The 17,285-nt window shown below is 46.8% G+C and overlaps 1 protein-coding gene across 1 annotated transcript in view; it reads right to left on the bottom strand.

The window, feature by feature from the left end:
• Positions 1 to 5,939: 5,939 nt before the first annotated feature.
• LOC311342794 (transmembrane protein 132C) overlaps positions 5,940 to 17,285 on the bottom strand; it is a 24,191-nt gene continuing 12,845 nt past the window's right edge. Inside the window, exons 3-5 of the mRNA XM_084467619.1 lie at positions 12,268 to 12,541; positions 10,170 to 10,361; positions 5,940 to 7,435 (exon numbers count right to left, since the gene is read on the bottom strand). Of these exons, the coding sequence (XP_084323745.1) occupies positions 6,242 to 7,435; positions 10,170 to 10,361; positions 12,268 to 12,541 (1,660 nt within the window). The 3' untranslated portion in view covers positions 5,940 to 6,241. The remainder of the gene's footprint in view (positions 7,436 to 10,169; positions 10,362 to 12,267; positions 12,542 to 17,285) is intronic.

The following is a 17,285-nucleotide window of genomic DNA, read 5'->3' as shown; positions in this document are numbered from 1 at the left end:
CTAGTGATGGGTAGTTCGCGAACGAGTCGGCTCAAAGAGCCGGCTCTTTTAAGTGAACGATGGGAGTCGGCTCCTGAACGTGAGCCGTTGTCTTTTTTGTTCTCCAGCGCTACGGGTGCTACATGCATTCATTCTACGCGTGCTATGCGTGTCACGGTGCATGCACAGCAGCCAGCAACCAATCACGAGAACAAGCAGCGAGGGGCGGGGGATTTCGATGTGCGATACACGTTGCCTGTGACTGACAGGAGGAAAAGAGGAGAGCACGGCATGGCACCATTATAAAAGGTATACAGTAAGCGGTAATATGAAGAGCCGTTTGGGAGCCGAAAGAGCCAGCTCTTGTTGGTGAGCCGTTCCAAGAGATCCGGCTCACTAAATAGAGCCGAAATTCCCATCACTACCAGACCCCAGAGACCTCACGAGAGGCGGCCTCCTCTTGGCTCGAGTCTCAGCCCGTTACCAACAGAGCGAGCAACGCATGCCCTTGAGAATAGAGAAATAGTACGAAAATAAGTAAATCGTAACACAATTTCAATGGAAATGACCACCAGCCCTAAAAATGGGATTCACTATTTCCACGAAGCAGAAGTGTGTTATTTATGGCCGGCAGTGTGCCTTGGAAGTGAGAACGTCGGATCATCTGTGAAATAAACAACTATAACATGTCTACGCCGCTCGCGTTTATCTGGATTTATGGCGTGATGTTGTTGTTACGATATGCTGACTCCTCCACATCCCCCGCCCCCCCCCCCCCCCCCGCCCTCCCCTGCCAGGAGATGTTAACCATCCCGCCGTGGCAAGGGGGGGCAAGGGAGGGGTGAGGGAGGGGGGCGAGGAGGTAAACGAGGATCAGTATAATCTCCCATCACCAGGTGTATCTCTACGGCCTCTCTGACCTTTTCAACACTTATCCCCCCCATCACCTCCACCGCCACTGCTGAAACAAATACATTTTTCCCAGCCTTCACATACAGCGCTGGATGACACGAACATGTGTGCGTGCCAGGGCCATCCATCTCCCCCCTCCTCCCGCTCGCTACACACAGCCACACAGCCTCTCCCAGGCCTATATATCTGTATGACATGGTTGGGAGCGTGGCTCATCGCTATTGCTGGGGCTCAACCATCAGTTCATTGCCTCCGGGTGCTGACTTCATCACTAATATTCTATAGTAGTAAATGTTGCCCTGGATGGAAGAGTCATAATATAGTTATGCTAACTGTAGGATTTTTTTTTGTTGATGCATCTTAATGTATCTCATGCGAACAGTTTGAACATTTAATATTTTTGGTTCGGAGATTGATTTAATGACCCTCAATCGTCTTTATTGTCTTCGATCCATCATACTGTAAATGCTTGTTGTGAACCGTGCTCAGAAGATGCTGGATGTGTAGCTCTGGGTGTGTAGCTCTGAGTGTGTAGCTCTGGGTGTGTAGCTCTGGGTGTGTAGCTCTGAGTGTGTAGCTCTGGGTGTGTAGCTCTGGGTGTGTAGCTCTGAGTGTATAGCTCTGGGTGTGTAGCTCTGAGTGTATAGCTCTGAGTGTGTAGCTCTGGGTGTGTAGCTCTGGGTGTGTAGCTCTGAGTGTGTAGCTCTGGGTGTGTAGCTCTGGGTGTGTAGCTCTGGGTGTGTAGCTCTGAGTGTGTACCTCTGGGTGTGTAGCTCTGGGTGTGTAGCTCTGAGTGTGTAGCTCTGGGTGTGTAGCTCTGAGTGTGTAGCTCTGTGCTCTCCCCTGGCGCTCATGTAAAAGCTATACTCGACCACACATTTTCTCTGGGAAATGCTTGGACTCCTACACGCTTCTGTGTGTCTCTATGCGAGGGGACGTCCCACTGCTGGATGCTCTGGGGAGTGGGAGACGGTGTTTACAGAACCTACATTTGGCTGGGGCCTGCCACCGTTTGTGAACACTATTATGGCCGGTTCCCCACGGCTCCATCTGCAGAAATTGGTGTGTCAGACTGACCTTGACAGCCGCTCATTCAATCTTCTGTAATTCTCGGTCTTTACGTGCTTGTTAGAGTGTGTGTGTGTGTGTGTGTGTGTGTGTGTGTGTGTGATTGTTTAGTTAGTTCCCTGCAATGAACAATATTTGCAAGTGAATACAAAGATGACAGCATGAATCAAATTGTGTACAATTATTTTAAAAGAGCAAATACAGGCCTTGAACATCAGTTTGACCGACAGCAACGCGTTCAAATATTGACGTTGTCTGGTCTCACACCGTCAACCGAATAATCATTCTGAATTTGATGTAATTTTTTAATTTTAATACAGAGTGTAGGTGGCCACTTCAAGGACAAAGTCAAACCTCTTTGTCTTCGCTGTCTGTGTGCTTTCCTAACCCTAACTGCATGCACCTCTTATGAAACCTCCAGGGTTAGGGGTAGGTGGTCCTGGAGGTGAGGAGCGACCCCTGAAAGCAGACTCAGCAGAGGAGCAGGCCTTGTGTGTGTGTGGGGGTTCTTGGTCCTGCGCCACCATCACCAGGCATGCTGCTGTGTTAATTATGCCGTTTTAAAACTGTTTAAACTCCTCACAGGCGTGCTGTTGCATGATAACTCTCATCGCTGTCTCCAACACCCCCCACCACCACCACCACACACACACACACACCCTCAACCCTCCATTCCCCGTCTCCTCCGGTCCCCTTGCTGATCAATCCCCAGGGTGACACCCGACGGAGCGGCACCCTCGCCACGGTCACGCGGGGAAGGGGGTGCGGCTGAGCGCCTCGGAGAGTCACACAAGGGGAGGAAAGATGAGCGAGCGAGACAGACGAAGATAAAGGAGAGAGAGCGAGAGAGATGGAGAGAGGCGGCGGCGGCAGCAGCAGTGTTATCTCTCTTTGCCTTTCACTTTCTCTGGTGTGTGTGTGTGGAGAGAGAGAAGCGTGTGTTAATGTTGGCACAGAGCCCTGTGTATGAAGTGTAACATAGGGATTATAAGCAGTATGTGTGTATGTGTTGGGGAGTGTTGAGGCCTGGTGATTTTAGAGGGTGATTTGAGGGATGTCTGATATGCATTTTAATGAAGTTGACACAAGCCAGGGCCAAAATGACCCGTGATGACATCAAGTGTGAAGGTTTTTTATGTTTTTCTCCTGTTAATTAAATGGCGCCGTCTCTATTGATTAGCCAAATCGACAAGGAAAAAGGAAAACAAAGTCAATCTTAACTCTCTTCCCTTGAACTTTGGCCCTTGCTTTGACCCCCTGCTTGAGATTCCACACCAGGCCAAGTTTTTTAATGATGCAACACTGCTGCTCACTTGTGCCATTATGCAGTCAATTTACCACTAATTTAGGGATGCAGACAGTCAGATCTGTAGAAATTTCCCAGGATTGATATATTAAAGGATTGGTTTAATTTTCTATCTATTTTCACACCTCGGGTAATTATCAATGAGATGCAGGCCTGCTTTCAGTGAGTATGTGTAAGCAGGCCTGGTACTCACTGAAAGCAGGCCTGCTTTAAGTGATGAACAGGCCTGCTATCAGTGAGGACCAGGCCTGCTTTCAGTGACGACCAGGCCTGCTTTCAGTGACGACCAGGCCTGCTTTCAGTGACGACCAGACCTGCTTCCAGTGAGGACCAGGCTTATTGATACTCAACTACCATTGGAATCGTCTCTCAACCTGTCTGTTCTTTTGAGTTGTTATTCTCTTTGTAGAAAACATGTCTTTTGGACAAGTTTGGAGTGTCTCTAGAGACACTGTGAAATGTGAGAGTGTAGTTCTCCGATATGACTCAGTAGAGTAACCATTTGAGGAGTAGGAGATTTCATTTTGATTAAATTGGATAAAGCAAACATAGTTGATTTTATCCAATCATAGTTTGAATATGACAAGGTAGAACAAAGTCACTTTGGATGTCATTGTGTCTTTTACTAATACAATACTAGTAAAGGCTCTTCACAGAAATGATCAGTTGCTGCCGGGGCCGTGGAACCACGGTGAATCTATTTTTCCAATACTCACACAAGACTCATGCTTGTTAGATACCAATGATGCTGTGAAAACTGGCCAATGAGAAAAAAGCACTGATGAGGCCAATCCCCTCTGGGGAAAGCAAGGCCAGGCCATCAGTTGGTTTAGTCTCACAGAGCCAGCCTTTCCATGCAGAAAGTCTGGGACACAGCTGATTAACAGTGTCAAGAACCACCTACTTATCAGGGAGACATCTTGATTGACATCGAAGCACGACCAATCACAGGCCCTAGAACAGACCTGTGGTGAAAGAAAGTTTACAACAATTGTGAGGAAAAAAATGCAATGTATGGAGAATATAAAGGACCTACCAGCGGACTGAATAAACCCATGGTTGTAAATATAAGAATAAACCTGATTCACCCCTGTTGAATCTACGCTTTAATTTCAGTGACAATTCTGACAGCCAATAGGAATCATGTTTTGAGTTTCATCAAGACTCTGGATAGCTTAACCTGTTCCATGTATCAGACGTTCAGGTAAGTCCCATGGTGGCATAGTGCTAATGAAGCGAAGAGGCTTAGGAGTCGCTGATAAGCCTCATGGATGGAGGAGAAAGCCATTTGTCACAGAGCTTCATCACAACTAGATTTAATTTGGACCACCAGTAATTACACAGGTAGTAGGTTGACGTGAGTTGCTGAAACGCTACTGTGACTATCGCTGAAGGACCTTTGGCTCTGCACACTCTGTAATTGCATGCAGCCGGTAAAATCCAAATCCAGATTTTTCACCATGATGGATAACAATTTTAACGAGAAAAAAAAGAAGGAAAAAAAAAGTAATCCAATCAGGGGTTTCTACTTTGATTGTACCAAACATTTTTGAGCAAAATGCAATTTTTCAGATGACTGACTTTTGTTCAGAAAAGTTTTATTAAATCCCCCAAAGCTTTTTTTTCTTGGGAAAGTGCAAGTGTTGCCTGAAGGAAGTGCATTTCCCTGAAGATGGACAGGTAAATAGAGGAAAGCCTCTTGGAGTTGCTTTAAAGGCGACAACATTCGTTGGATTACCGCAGAAGGGCTGTTTTTCCCAACAGAAACCTCCCTTGCCGGATTTGATTTCCAACTTCCCAACAATCAAAATATTGCAGAAGACAGAGGTGTAAAGTAAAAGTTACAACCTTCTAGTATTTTATCAGTGAACTACAGACTCTAGACAGAGGTAAGTCCAATGCATTTTTTTTTTACACTATGGTACTTCAAAATACGAGCTGCTGATATGAACTGTAAAGTTCACATGTTGTCCAGCTATTAACATGAACTTTAATTCCCCTCATAAAAATGTGGATGTCACAATATTGTGCCACTGTCAGTGGATAAATGGCAATAAAGTTTGTAGCCCAAACAGGTTATGAACTTATTTTTTCTAATGGCAGTTCATTTGAAACAGTGAGATGGTAAGACAATGAATGAGGAATGATTATTCCTACTGTTCAAGGGAGCAGAAACACTGGATTACTCTAACCTATTTCCTGGACCCTCTCCTACAGTCAGGGGAACCTGTGGTCTCAAAGACTCAAAAGAGATGAAGATACAAAAAAGGTTTACACACTATTAACAGAGTGGAATATCTTTTTTTTTAAATGATATGAAAATACAATATACAGTGCAATAGTACAATGCTTTGTAGGTTGGTCAGTATATACACAACATTTCTTTCGTAGGACATGTTTTGTTTCGTGTTTGGGAGGATGAAGATGGACAGAGGAGTTGTGCCTTTTTTTTTGTCCAACACATGCAGGACTACGACGACTGGCTCATGTCTTTCATGACACCAATGATTGAGGGTGGGACATAGAAAATCAATATCCAAAATGTTGTACAACTTTCCAAAACCATTTAATGTGTACATACATCCCCAATACATCTATCCATCTATCTATATATCTATTTCTTCAGTCTCTAGTCATCTGTATCAAAGTACTTCAAAACTCAATGCAGATTCATCCTGCGGACATTGTGTGTTTCTATTTAAAACCATGAAAAGGGAAGAATGATAAAAAGTAATCTGAGGAATAACAAACAGTGAAGAAAAATAACAAACAAAAAACAGAGCATCCCTTTTACCTGTCACTCACAGACACATATTTTCAGTTTGTGATTAGTCATCCGTGTCTGGATCTTTTTGATACTATTTTTTGTCCTATTGAGTACAATGAAATCTTCTACTCAACACGGCGAGTTTCTACCCGCACCCCATATTCCTTTGAAAGGCATCGGGTGAGTTTGTTACAAGGGCACCACACGCACTATGCCACCTCCTTCAAAGCGCTGTCGTTCAACCGCTCCATGTAATTGCGGAGCTCCTTAGAGTCCCCCAGCTCCATGTCCTGACACACCCACTTAATGTCCTGGCCGTGACCCGCGCTGAGCGTGCTGACTATGGGGTAGCTGCCGTCCGGGGGGATGGTGGTGGTGAACGTGGTGAACTTCACCCTCTTCCGCTTGGTGGTGGGCGAGTCCCCTTTGCTGTCCTTGGCCGGGCAGCCGTGGTCGGCCGCCCGGTGCACCTGGCCCTGCACGTTTTTCTGCGCCGAGCCGCCGCCGTTGAGCAGGTGGCTGCCCTCCTCCAGCCCGCTGCTGCAGTCAATCATGGAGGTGTGCTCCTCCCGCTGCGGAGACAGGCTGACCTGGCTCTCCAGCAGCTCCGCCTCGTTGCCCAGCCACACCCAGTCGTGGGCGTGGTTCATGTTCTCCTGGCCCTCGATGGAGAGCTCCTTGTGGCGGTACTTGAGGGTGTACGAGATGCAGTTGATGAGGAACACAAGGATGGCCAGGCAGAACACCCCCAGCAGGGCGTACATGCCGATCTCCAAGTCGGTGAGGCCTCGGGGGCTCTGCGTCAGCTCGTCTTCCAGGTTGCGCCCCCGCGGCAGGTCCACCTGGACGGGGAAGTCGGAGAAGTCGACGGGACCGTTCTGGCCGCCGCCGCCGCCGCCGTCGTCGGACTGCTTCCCGCCGGCGGGTCGGCGCATGATGGCGCTCTTGGTGGTGGTGGCCCGCTTGATGATCCCGTCCTCGATGTCGGAGACGGAGCTGCCGTAGTAGTGCGTCTCCAGACTCGTCCTGTCCTGGGCCGGGGACAGCCGGGCCCTGGTCTCCAGCACCTCATCCCCGTCGGGGCTGTAGTCGCTGGCCCCGGCGCCCCGGGAGCCGTCGCCCGGCCCGAAGCGCACGCGGATGTTGCAGTTCCCCGCCGCCAGGATGCTGCGGCGCTTGTACTTCTGGCAGAGCTCGCACACGGTCATCTCCACGCGGACCAGCAGACCCTGGCCCTCCGCCTCCGACACGATGATGGGCCACTTCCAGGAGGGGTCCTGCCGCACGCTCACCACCTCCTCGTCCAGAGAGGTGGCGGTCAGGACGAAGTAGTCCTGGTTGTACAGGTCCAGGGGAGCGATGGAGCCGTCGCTGAACTGCAGCCAGGCACTGATCACCGCCTCCTGCGGAGCGAGAGAGAGAGAAAACAAAGACAATAGATTACAACAATTAAAACACTGTAGAAGACGGACGTGACCCCGGGACACCGAGGAGGAGCGATGTTGATACACTGTTGTCCTTTGTGAGAAAGCAATTGACTGCAAAAGCTTCTCTTGAGACTAGAATAATTTGCTATCTGATGAGTCAGTTGGTGAGATAAATGATCTATTAGTCACTGCCTCCCCGGTGTCGGAGCCTAGTGGCTCCTGTCTGACGCTGATGTATGATCCTCTGTTTGCAACCGCCACATTTTCTGTTACACAGTTTTTGTTACACGTGACTTCCGGTGTCGCATGCCGATGTCCGGGCCACGCCTTCCTTGTCCGGCGCCGGTCGTTCTTTGCATCGTCTTAAAGCATATATATATATATAAAAAACAAACAAAAGATAAATCGACGATTGCCGATGAGTTCCGAGCTTGCATTGCGGACAATTGGTTCTGCCTCTTTTGCTCTCCCCGGACTGATTGCTGTGATTGGTTAATACTAGCCCTAACCTTATACGCAGACTGCAAACGAGTGCCGAACAGAAACCAGACGATTCATATCTCAAAAACCGTGCCCTTACCTCCAGATGCTGCGTTTCTATCCAGGTATCTATTTCTAGAGATGACTGCCTGCCTAACAGGAGAGGGACTTCAGTGTTTTCTAGATGAGGTAAGGCACTCCTGTCCTGGCTACAATGTATTAAAGTGCCGTGATGAGGGGAAATGTGCACGCCGTCCTGATGAAAGTAGGCCTAGTGATCACATTACAAGATTGTTCTTGACATTTTACGATACGAGCAGGCCATAGTCCCATACGGTCCTATGTCGATGGAAAATGGTTGTGTTGTATTTTTCTTCACACTATCTTTGTGTTCATTCTCCCTATTACTATTTTCTTGATAGCGAATTTTGTCCTTCGTAATAATATTTGGAACATAATTTGTCCTTTTTATATAAGATATTTGTATCATCATATTTTCTTGTGTAATATACTAACGTTAGCAAACATGTTGTGTAATGAGGCAGGCTGTTTCCAGTACAACAGTCATGTGTTTCAACATGGAACAGAAGGCTATCTCACTGGAGGCTATGCAACCGCTAACTCGCGCTAATGCTCTCTGAGGGGGGAGGGGGGAGGGGGGAGCGTGGTAGGGGAGGGGCAGATTAAAATAAACTGTGGGCGCAGGAAAAAGATCAGACACAATCATTAAAGAGTTATCCTACAAACGGGAATTTGCCACACATATATACACTACATACATGCATACACACACACACCAGCGTCTCAAAACTTTTTTCGCAGCTGCCGTTTTTTCCAAATTCTCCTTTGAATATCTTTCATGAGGAGCGACCCCCTTGGTTTCACAGTGGGGGGGGCAGCACTGTGGTCCCTCAATGCTCTCTAATTACCGAGAGAAGACCAAGACAGTGCTGCCAGCTTATCCCCACACGGGCACTTTGTGTATGGAGATGGCAGATAAGACTAGAGTAGCCACCACCACCACCAACCCCATCCTTTCTCATCCAGGGATGAAGGGATGGGTGACAGGGGAAGTGGGAGGATGAGGGTGCTTGCGAGGGAACGATAGAGGGGGGACCATGAACAAGCCATGGTAGGCAGGGAAGGAGAAGCTACAGAGGATCGACCAAGTTAGAGCCTGTAAACCATTTCTCTTTTTTTTGGGGGGGGGGGAGAGATGGAAACTGGAGTGGAAACTGCTTTTGCACGCCCAGAGATTAAGCTCTCCATTTTTATGAGGCGCCCAAGGAAACACATTATGTCCTGCATTGTAGTGTTCAAGGTTCTGACTTAAGAGGGTTAGAGTTTGCAACAAGCAAATACACACATTAGATGAAGACACTCACAAACACTGCACAGACATGCACAGACATGCACACACACTCACAGACACGCACACACACACACACACACACACACACACACAAACAAGTTTTTGGGGTGAAAAATCATGCAAGTCATTCAACTTCCTCTATTTAGCATGGGAAATAAGCATTTTGTTTTAGTGCCAAAAGAGAAAAGTCGCAGCTGTATACAGGACAGTCAAAGGCTGCTGGACGTCTCCAAATTTTTTACCTCAAGATAATTTGGACTCAGTAGTAAGATAACTCAAATCCGTGTGAGCACAGCATTTTATTTTCTGTAACTTTATATTTGTTTCAAGAACACCTGTATAGCTTGGGATGGAGATCTAAAGGCTTGGTTACATGCAGCGGGTCTCAACTGTAATCCACCTGATCGGTTCAACCACAACAAACGAGACATGGCCCATCGATTGGAAGGGACTAATACAACTCAGTCAAATGATCTGTTGATGATGCTGTCAATTCTTTGATCTTTTGAAAAATATGACTACTATGAGTATCCCTGGGACAAACCAGGAAACTATGCATAACTCCATCCTTGGCACCTGCTGGTTTAAGGTGCAAGCGCATTGCTGTCTACCCCTAGAAATGACATTTCTTATATCATGAAAGGTAGTCTTATAACATGAAAATGGTGGGGAGGGAGTTGACAGCAGAGGATGTTTTAAAATTCCCAAAGTCACAAATGCTACACCAGTCAGAAATCCCTTTGAGGAGACAAACAAAAAACAAGAGAAAAGGTGTGTGAACTTTTGTCTCGGATCGGTTGGACCGCACCACTCCATCTTCTTCTGTAGAGATGTGGTGTGCAGGATTGGTCCTCTGACCTGCTTTGGGCTCTGCAGAAGCTCCTGGCTGGTGGTGGTGGCCAGGATGGCTCTGTTGCTCCCCTGACTGAGCTGCAGGGCCATGGACAGAGCCGTCACCATCTGGACCCCCAGCTCTGTGATGGTCACTTTGTCGTCCACCACTGTGATGGTCTTCTCTGCCAGGATGGAGTCTGACAGGGGAGACAGCACCTGTGGTGTGTGACAGAGATAACAAGAGATATAGAAAGAGAGAGTGAGAGAACCAGAGGAATAGGCAAGAGAGAGAGAGCAAGAGAGAGAGCGATGGTAGAGGGGGGAGGGGGTGAAGGCAATAAATGCAAAGTCGAAGATTTCTGTCTTTGGTCATTGTGAGGATATCAGACAAGTGGGCCCATCCCACCTCAGCCTGGCTGGTAAGATAATGCCCCTGCTTTACATTTTGAGATGTGTTTTGAGACCCTTGAGAATCCATCTACCTGTAATCCCGAAGAACAGCAGCCACAGTCTGACCTAAATACAAGACACACTGTCTTATCTCTGGTGGGATGGCGGCTTGGGAAGTACACTGGATACTTTGCTGTATGTGCAAACCACGCCCGCAGATCGATATTCGCTGTAGTCTTTGCAGTGTGGGGTATCAACGGTGCTGTAATGGGTAAATATATTTATGACCTTAGCTCTTAAAGTGTAATCTCAGCAACACCACTGAGTTTGTCCTCCCATAGAGTTCAGTTGGGGCCACCAGCGGGCAGCCAGGCCCACGGGGGTGAGGCTCAGAGCGGATCAGGCCGGAGCAAAAGGATGCAACACCCCCTTCAAACGTTGTGCCCGGTGAGTTTTGCATCTATACGTTCTATCACATAATCTGCCTCATCCTCTGTTGCACGCATGACGCATCAAACTCTGTTGCACGCGTGACGCATCAAAGTTTGACAATTTTAGCAGCCGAACAAAACACGCCCTTCCCAATAGAAGGGTGGGGTCATTCAAAGTACTAGCAAAAAGAGAAACGTTTCACTGAGCTGCTGAATCAAATATCTGAATGGCAACTCTTTTGAATGCCGGTAAGAAGAGGCAGCCTGGTTGGGCTTGCATAATTCATGATCCCACGCATATTTTTGAAATGCGTGTGAAATAATACTATGCTTATCAAAGTAAAATAATATGCGTAGACATTATTTCATCATTGGCAGAGCTGCCAAGAAGGGGATGTGATGTGAAAGTTGTTTTAGAAATTGTAGAATAGTTGCTTGCTTTGCATTACAGCAATAAGGCTGGGCAGACCCTGACCGATCTCTGTTGTGTTCATATGCAGCGTATTACGGCCCTTTCATGGAAAGACAGCTCATATCGAAGTGTTCTTAAAGTGGTGCAATAGCCTATATTCTTGGCCAAACATCCGTGGGTGGCTGCAAATACCTTGTTAAAGAAGTAGCTTTAGAAGTCCTTTAAACAGATTCCTGATTAATTTAAAAGGTCTTCCAGGGCTGGGGGGGAGGGGGGGGGGGGGTAAAGTTATGTCAGGTCAAAGCTAACACGGCGAAACACGGTTCAAATATTAAGCATTTAAACGTGGTGTGATGATCAAGTATGCTTCATGTGGTTACTGTTCCTACTGCAGTAACACTGGATATCATTCTCCTGAGATTAAATTAACTCCTTCTGATATTAAATAAACTGCTCATGAGATTAAATACATTTTGGTGAAAATTACCTAGATTGTATGGTTCAATGAGTTTCACTAAACACATTTTCTACTGCGCTTCAAGGCTTTTGTGGAATAAAAAGCATCAGAAACAGACAACCTGAATGGTGGCAGAACCAGGCCTTACATTTACATTTACATTTAGCGAATTTAGCAGATGTTTTTATTCAAAGCAACTTACAATAAGTACATTTGTCAGAAGAAGTAGAATCAATATATCGCTGTCAGTACAGTCAGGATGTTCATAGAACCAAGTGCCGAGCACTAACAATTGTAAGGTTACTACCCCTTCCGCGTATTCAACAAAGATAGCTAGGATAAGATGCTTCACGATGCTACGTACTATTGCTAAGCACTAAGTGCAAGGACGTACACCATGCAAGGCGTTCTCCTTGCAGAGCCTCAGCTCACCTGGATGGCGGTCATCCCGACGTCCAGGCCCATCAGGACCCTGCCGTCCAGCAGGCGGGCCACGTGGGGGCGCTCCACCTTCAGGAAGTCGCGGATCAGCTCGGTGATGTCCACCTGCCAGTCGCTGCCCAGCATGAAGCTGGTGGGGCCCCGCGCGTCGGGCCCCTCCGCCACAAACTGGGTGAGCACCCGCACCGTGGCGTGCTGGTACTGCAGCGTGCAGCTTCGCCCTCGCCGGTCTTCATCGTCCTCATCCTCACTGTCCCGGGCAGACCTGCGGTGAAAAGGAAAGACATTCAAAGAATCGTTCAAAGAATCCATAGATATATCTTAAACCGACCCTTTTCTAAAAAACGTAAAAACTTAAACATAATAACGAATCTTAACGCACGTTCTTTCCTTCATTAATACAAAGGGAGTATACAGAAAAGCTGACTTCTGCCGAGTCATCGGACCTCGCCTCCTCTCGAGTCTCACCTTTGTTTCCGCTCAGTTTCCCTCTCCCACGGTATCGGGGAACGGGGAATGAGCGGAAATCACTGCGGAGCCATTGAGCTGGTGGCAGCAGAATCTATTTCGCAAAGTTAGAGAAGGTGTACCACATTTATCGCCCGCGTTGTAAAGTTCAAACCTTTCTCAAACCCACTTAGCGCTCGTACCTACTACGCAACTGCAGTTCGCCCCCGTAGACCCTTATTTACCTTACACAGCGGCAGACGACAGATGTAGCCGAATGTCTTGTGAATAAACAAAGAAGAAGGCATTAAACGTCTGGCCCGGGCTCAGACTCCTCATCAGATACCTCAACGGTTGTTGTTTCTGATCTTCAGTGCCTCCCTTGCGGCTTCACAATAATAGCTTCCTGGATATCTCTGCTGCCATTTAATTAAACGGGTAACAAATCAACAACGCCATGAATAGAAAAAGTATTTCCAGCACTGCATTCTGCTAAATTCTGCCCCAAATTAGGTTTGGTACTGCAATATTATTATATGGATGAGGCGTCCCGGGATGGAGAGGGTCTCCTCTGCTATATGTGAATGGCGGAACTGCAGATTTGATCAGCTGGGAATTCTTCAGAGCCTTGGAGTGAGGCGGAACTGTCAGAAGAATCAAGTGTTTTTTTTAAATATATATATGGACCGTCACGACCACCCCGGTATGAATGTTTGTGTGTGTGTGTGTGTGTGTGTGTGTGTGTGTGTTTGTGTGTGTGTGCATATATAGAACATGGGGACAAATGCATGCACTTCCTCTCCCACTCCATCCATGATTTCATTGCAGCACCTGTTCGGATCATATTGTCTGTATATATATATTATCATATATATACTGAACTCAGGAATGGCATTGGATACAGTGCTCTGTTAGCGAAAACTCAACTAAATATATATACACAGGCATAGCAAAGGACTCCATGCATTTCTTAAGGATCGGCAACTAAAAGAAAGTGCTTGAGCCCCACCATATGAGGATGTTACCACAGCAACAAGAGCCAAAGGTTAAAGTTCAACCAATCCAAATGAGCAAGATGAAATCCCCAACAGGGAATATGATTGGCTTTTTTTGTTCTTTTAGACCTGGAGGCGATTCCGTCTGGTCAGGTTGGGAAGGAGGCTTCCTAATGTTTTTGCCTTCTTGCCATTCAGTAGTCAGTAATCAGTTTAATCTGATGATAGCGCTGGGTTTAAATTAATTCTAACAGCCCCCTCACACTCTGGTCTGATGCCAAATTTCAATTTAGTTGCACATGTGTGCATGCTAATTTCCTCATTAGATCCAGCCTTGCTAGGTGCATACAGTAGCTATGCATGTGATGATCGCTTTGATGAGCTACACCCAGAGAAATAGAATTTATTCAACATCCAGCCAGGGAAAGAGGCTCTTTAATTCATAAACGCTTTGTCTTGTTTTTTGTTACACTAATACGTACTTAATGGCTGAGTAGGAGTTACAAATCCTCTTAGCATTCTTTTAAAAATATAAATAACTGTCATAGTCTAGGATGCTATACTGTATAAACTCATCAAATGAAGACCTAGATTCTGGCATAGAACTAATCTGTAGGTGATGAGGGAGCAATCTCAACCTTATCTCAGAGGTTAATATAACGGACAAACCCGGCTGAGATTGCAGTGCAGCCTTCGTCAGAAACCAATTTTTTTTCTTTCTGCTTCATTTGCTCCAATGCCCAGATTTACTTTAAGAAGAGTTGATGCATATTAATGTTCGGGTCTGGCTTTTTCTGTCTCTCCCTCTTTTTGCACTTGGAGCCTGTGCTCCATTTGATTTGACATTTTGCTGCATGCCTACTAAAACGTATCAGCCCCCCCTGTCCACCCCGATTACTCCCTGCATTTTCTGGGACAAAAAATGGACAGGCAGTGCTGCAGTCCTGTACTTACATAAAGATTTCTCTGTAAGCCTGTGTCTCAAAGCATAACATGCTACTGAATGACAGAATGAGCAACCAACTTACTGCACAGCTAACAATCTCTTTAAAGCTATAATACAGTTCTTACTTGATATGGTTGTGTGCATGAGTGACTACCACTCCATTCACACACGTACGTTTGCTGTATGTGAAGGATTTGCTTAGAGCTTACTGAGGCTGTCAGTGGCAATCAAAAGCTCTGCTCTCTCTCTCATGTGCCCTCTCTCCCACTCTCTCTCCCTCTCTCTCTGCCTCTCTCTTTCTCGCATGCTCTCTCTCCCTCTCTCTCCCACTCTCTCTCCCTCTCTCCCTCTCTCTCTCTCTTTCGCGCACACTCTCCCTCTCTCTCTCTCTCTTCCACTCTCTCCCCCTCTCTTTTTCTCTCGTCTTTTCAAATTTAACTGTGTCCATTTGCCAGCGAACGGTCCCCTCAGTGTGCCGAGTGGCGGCCGATTGGCTCAGCTCCCCGCTGAGCTTATGGACGGCGGACCAAAAGCCCGTGCCTGCCACCAAGCGTGCTGCTGCTTGCCTCCGCAAGGTCAAGTCTGCTATTCCCAGATAAACGTAAATGTATGAAGCACAGGGATACTGGGAACAAACAGAATCTTTCCCATAGTACCCGGTCGCGGGGGCCATGCCAGGCCGGACACACAAGCCGCCTCGGCGGCCACAACAAGCCCTCGGCTGTCGGGCCGCTGACGCACAGCGCTCCTCCTCCTCCGGCCTCGGCGCCGAATCAATGCCGCTGTCACTCAAAGGTACGGCCCGGCGTGGATAACGATTTGGGCGCGAGAAAATAAAGAAGAGCCAAACATTGCGCCATGTCAGACATGAGCACCGTCAAGGAGTAATTACCACAGGGGTGTTGACGGCCGGCCCCTTCCATTGACGAATGTCAACAAGTGCAAAGCGGCGGCGGCGCTCGAGTGGCCGTCGGAGGGAAACGTCCCGACCCGCCGACAGCTCTGATAAGACGCCGGGCGTTACTGTATGCGGGAGCCGAGAGGTGATGGCATCACGCCGCAAAGCAGGCGATGCTGCGACAGTCAGCCATTTTGTTACGAGTTGCCGAGCTGTCGGTCGCCTGACGCAAGGAGGGAACAGGTGTCCTGACGGATGTCCTCCGCTCCCCCCGGGGGCCCCCTCCGCCCTCTCCCGCTACAGCTGGGCGGCAATCAAGCGAATCGGCGGAGGATGATGAGGAGGGGGGTGTTTTTAAGTCCTGAGTTTGAGCGCGCGTCGAGTCGTGCCGCCGCCGCCGCCACCGCGTTCTTAGGGGGAGATCTCTGCTCGTTATCGTTTGCGTCAAACCATCGGAGAGGGAAGTAAATATAAATCTTGCAGCGCAGCCCCCATTAAAGAAGAGCCATTTGCATTTGGGAGTTCATTTGAAAGTTAAACGTTTGATATATCATGCTGGTAATTGTTTCTATGTTCAATTCAAGAATGGGAGGGAGAAAAGAAACCGTGGGCCATGGTCTATATATATCCATCTATCCAAACCGGGGAGCGATTTTGCAATGCATATATAAATATATATGTGTTACAGCAAGCCTAGGGGAACAGGCTGCAGCAAGAAAGTATTCTCTCCACAAGAACTTAAAAATGCACAAACATTGAATTAAATAAATAGTATATATATATATATATATATATATATATATATATATATATATACATATATATATATATATATATATATGCTATTTATTTAATTCAATGTTTGTGCGATTCAACGTTTATTTATTCTACTTTGTTTAAGAATGCTTAATTCTGATTGGCTGGGAGGATGGCATTAACCTGGCAGGTTGCCCGCTGACTTGTCAGTTGTACTTGCTGCTGACTGAGCACAGCGTCATCAAATAGTAGACCAATACGCCACTTGTATTTTTTTTCTGTCACAGAAATGTCAAACATGAGGTCCATTGTAAAAATAAACCTTGTTTAAAAAAGTTTCTAAAATGTGTCGGAAATCGATCGGAGGGTCAGTCGATACTTAGTTTCGCAAGCGAGATACAATGTAGCAACTACGTTATTAAACTAGTGATCAGATGCAGCCTTGTGTGGTTAGCTACAGCTGAGCTAACGTTATTCACCGTAGTTCTAAAGGGGACTACTTTTTGAGGGAGATTAACTCAAACAGAGTATACATTTAATAAGCATGCAATACAAATAAGAAAAAGCATAATTATTAAAGTGTTTGAATTGTTTTATTATGTTGGCAAGCAAGAAGTAGAATAAATGGGATAGGGTTACTAAATAACACATAACAAAGATAATCTAAAGGCACGCAGCACTGATGGAGGTGTCAGTGTGTGTCTGGACCTCTGACCATCTTCAAAGCTAACAGCTTGCCCACCATTCAGCCAGGACCACACCCACACACCGACCAATCAAACGCAAACAATTAAAACCAATTAACATAACCAGAGATAGGGACATTAACAACTCAGAAATACGACCAAGGGTCATAACATGACATGACATGTGTGGTCTGTTATCACTCCCGAACTAACCCTGTCATATGTTCTTGTGTGCTTGTTCTTATTCAGTGTCTATGCACTCTAATGTCCAGTAAGTAGAG

The sequence above is a fragment of the Micromesistius poutassou genome (genome assembly GCF_964030765.1).
Source record: "Micromesistius poutassou genome assembly, chromosome: 5".
In the NCBI taxonomy this organism is placed as follows: domain Eukaryota; kingdom Metazoa; phylum Chordata; class Actinopteri; order Gadiformes; family Gadidae; genus Micromesistius; species Micromesistius poutassou.
Note: the sequence above shows the minus strand (reverse complement) of the source record. Positions and strands in the feature narration are given on the sequence as shown.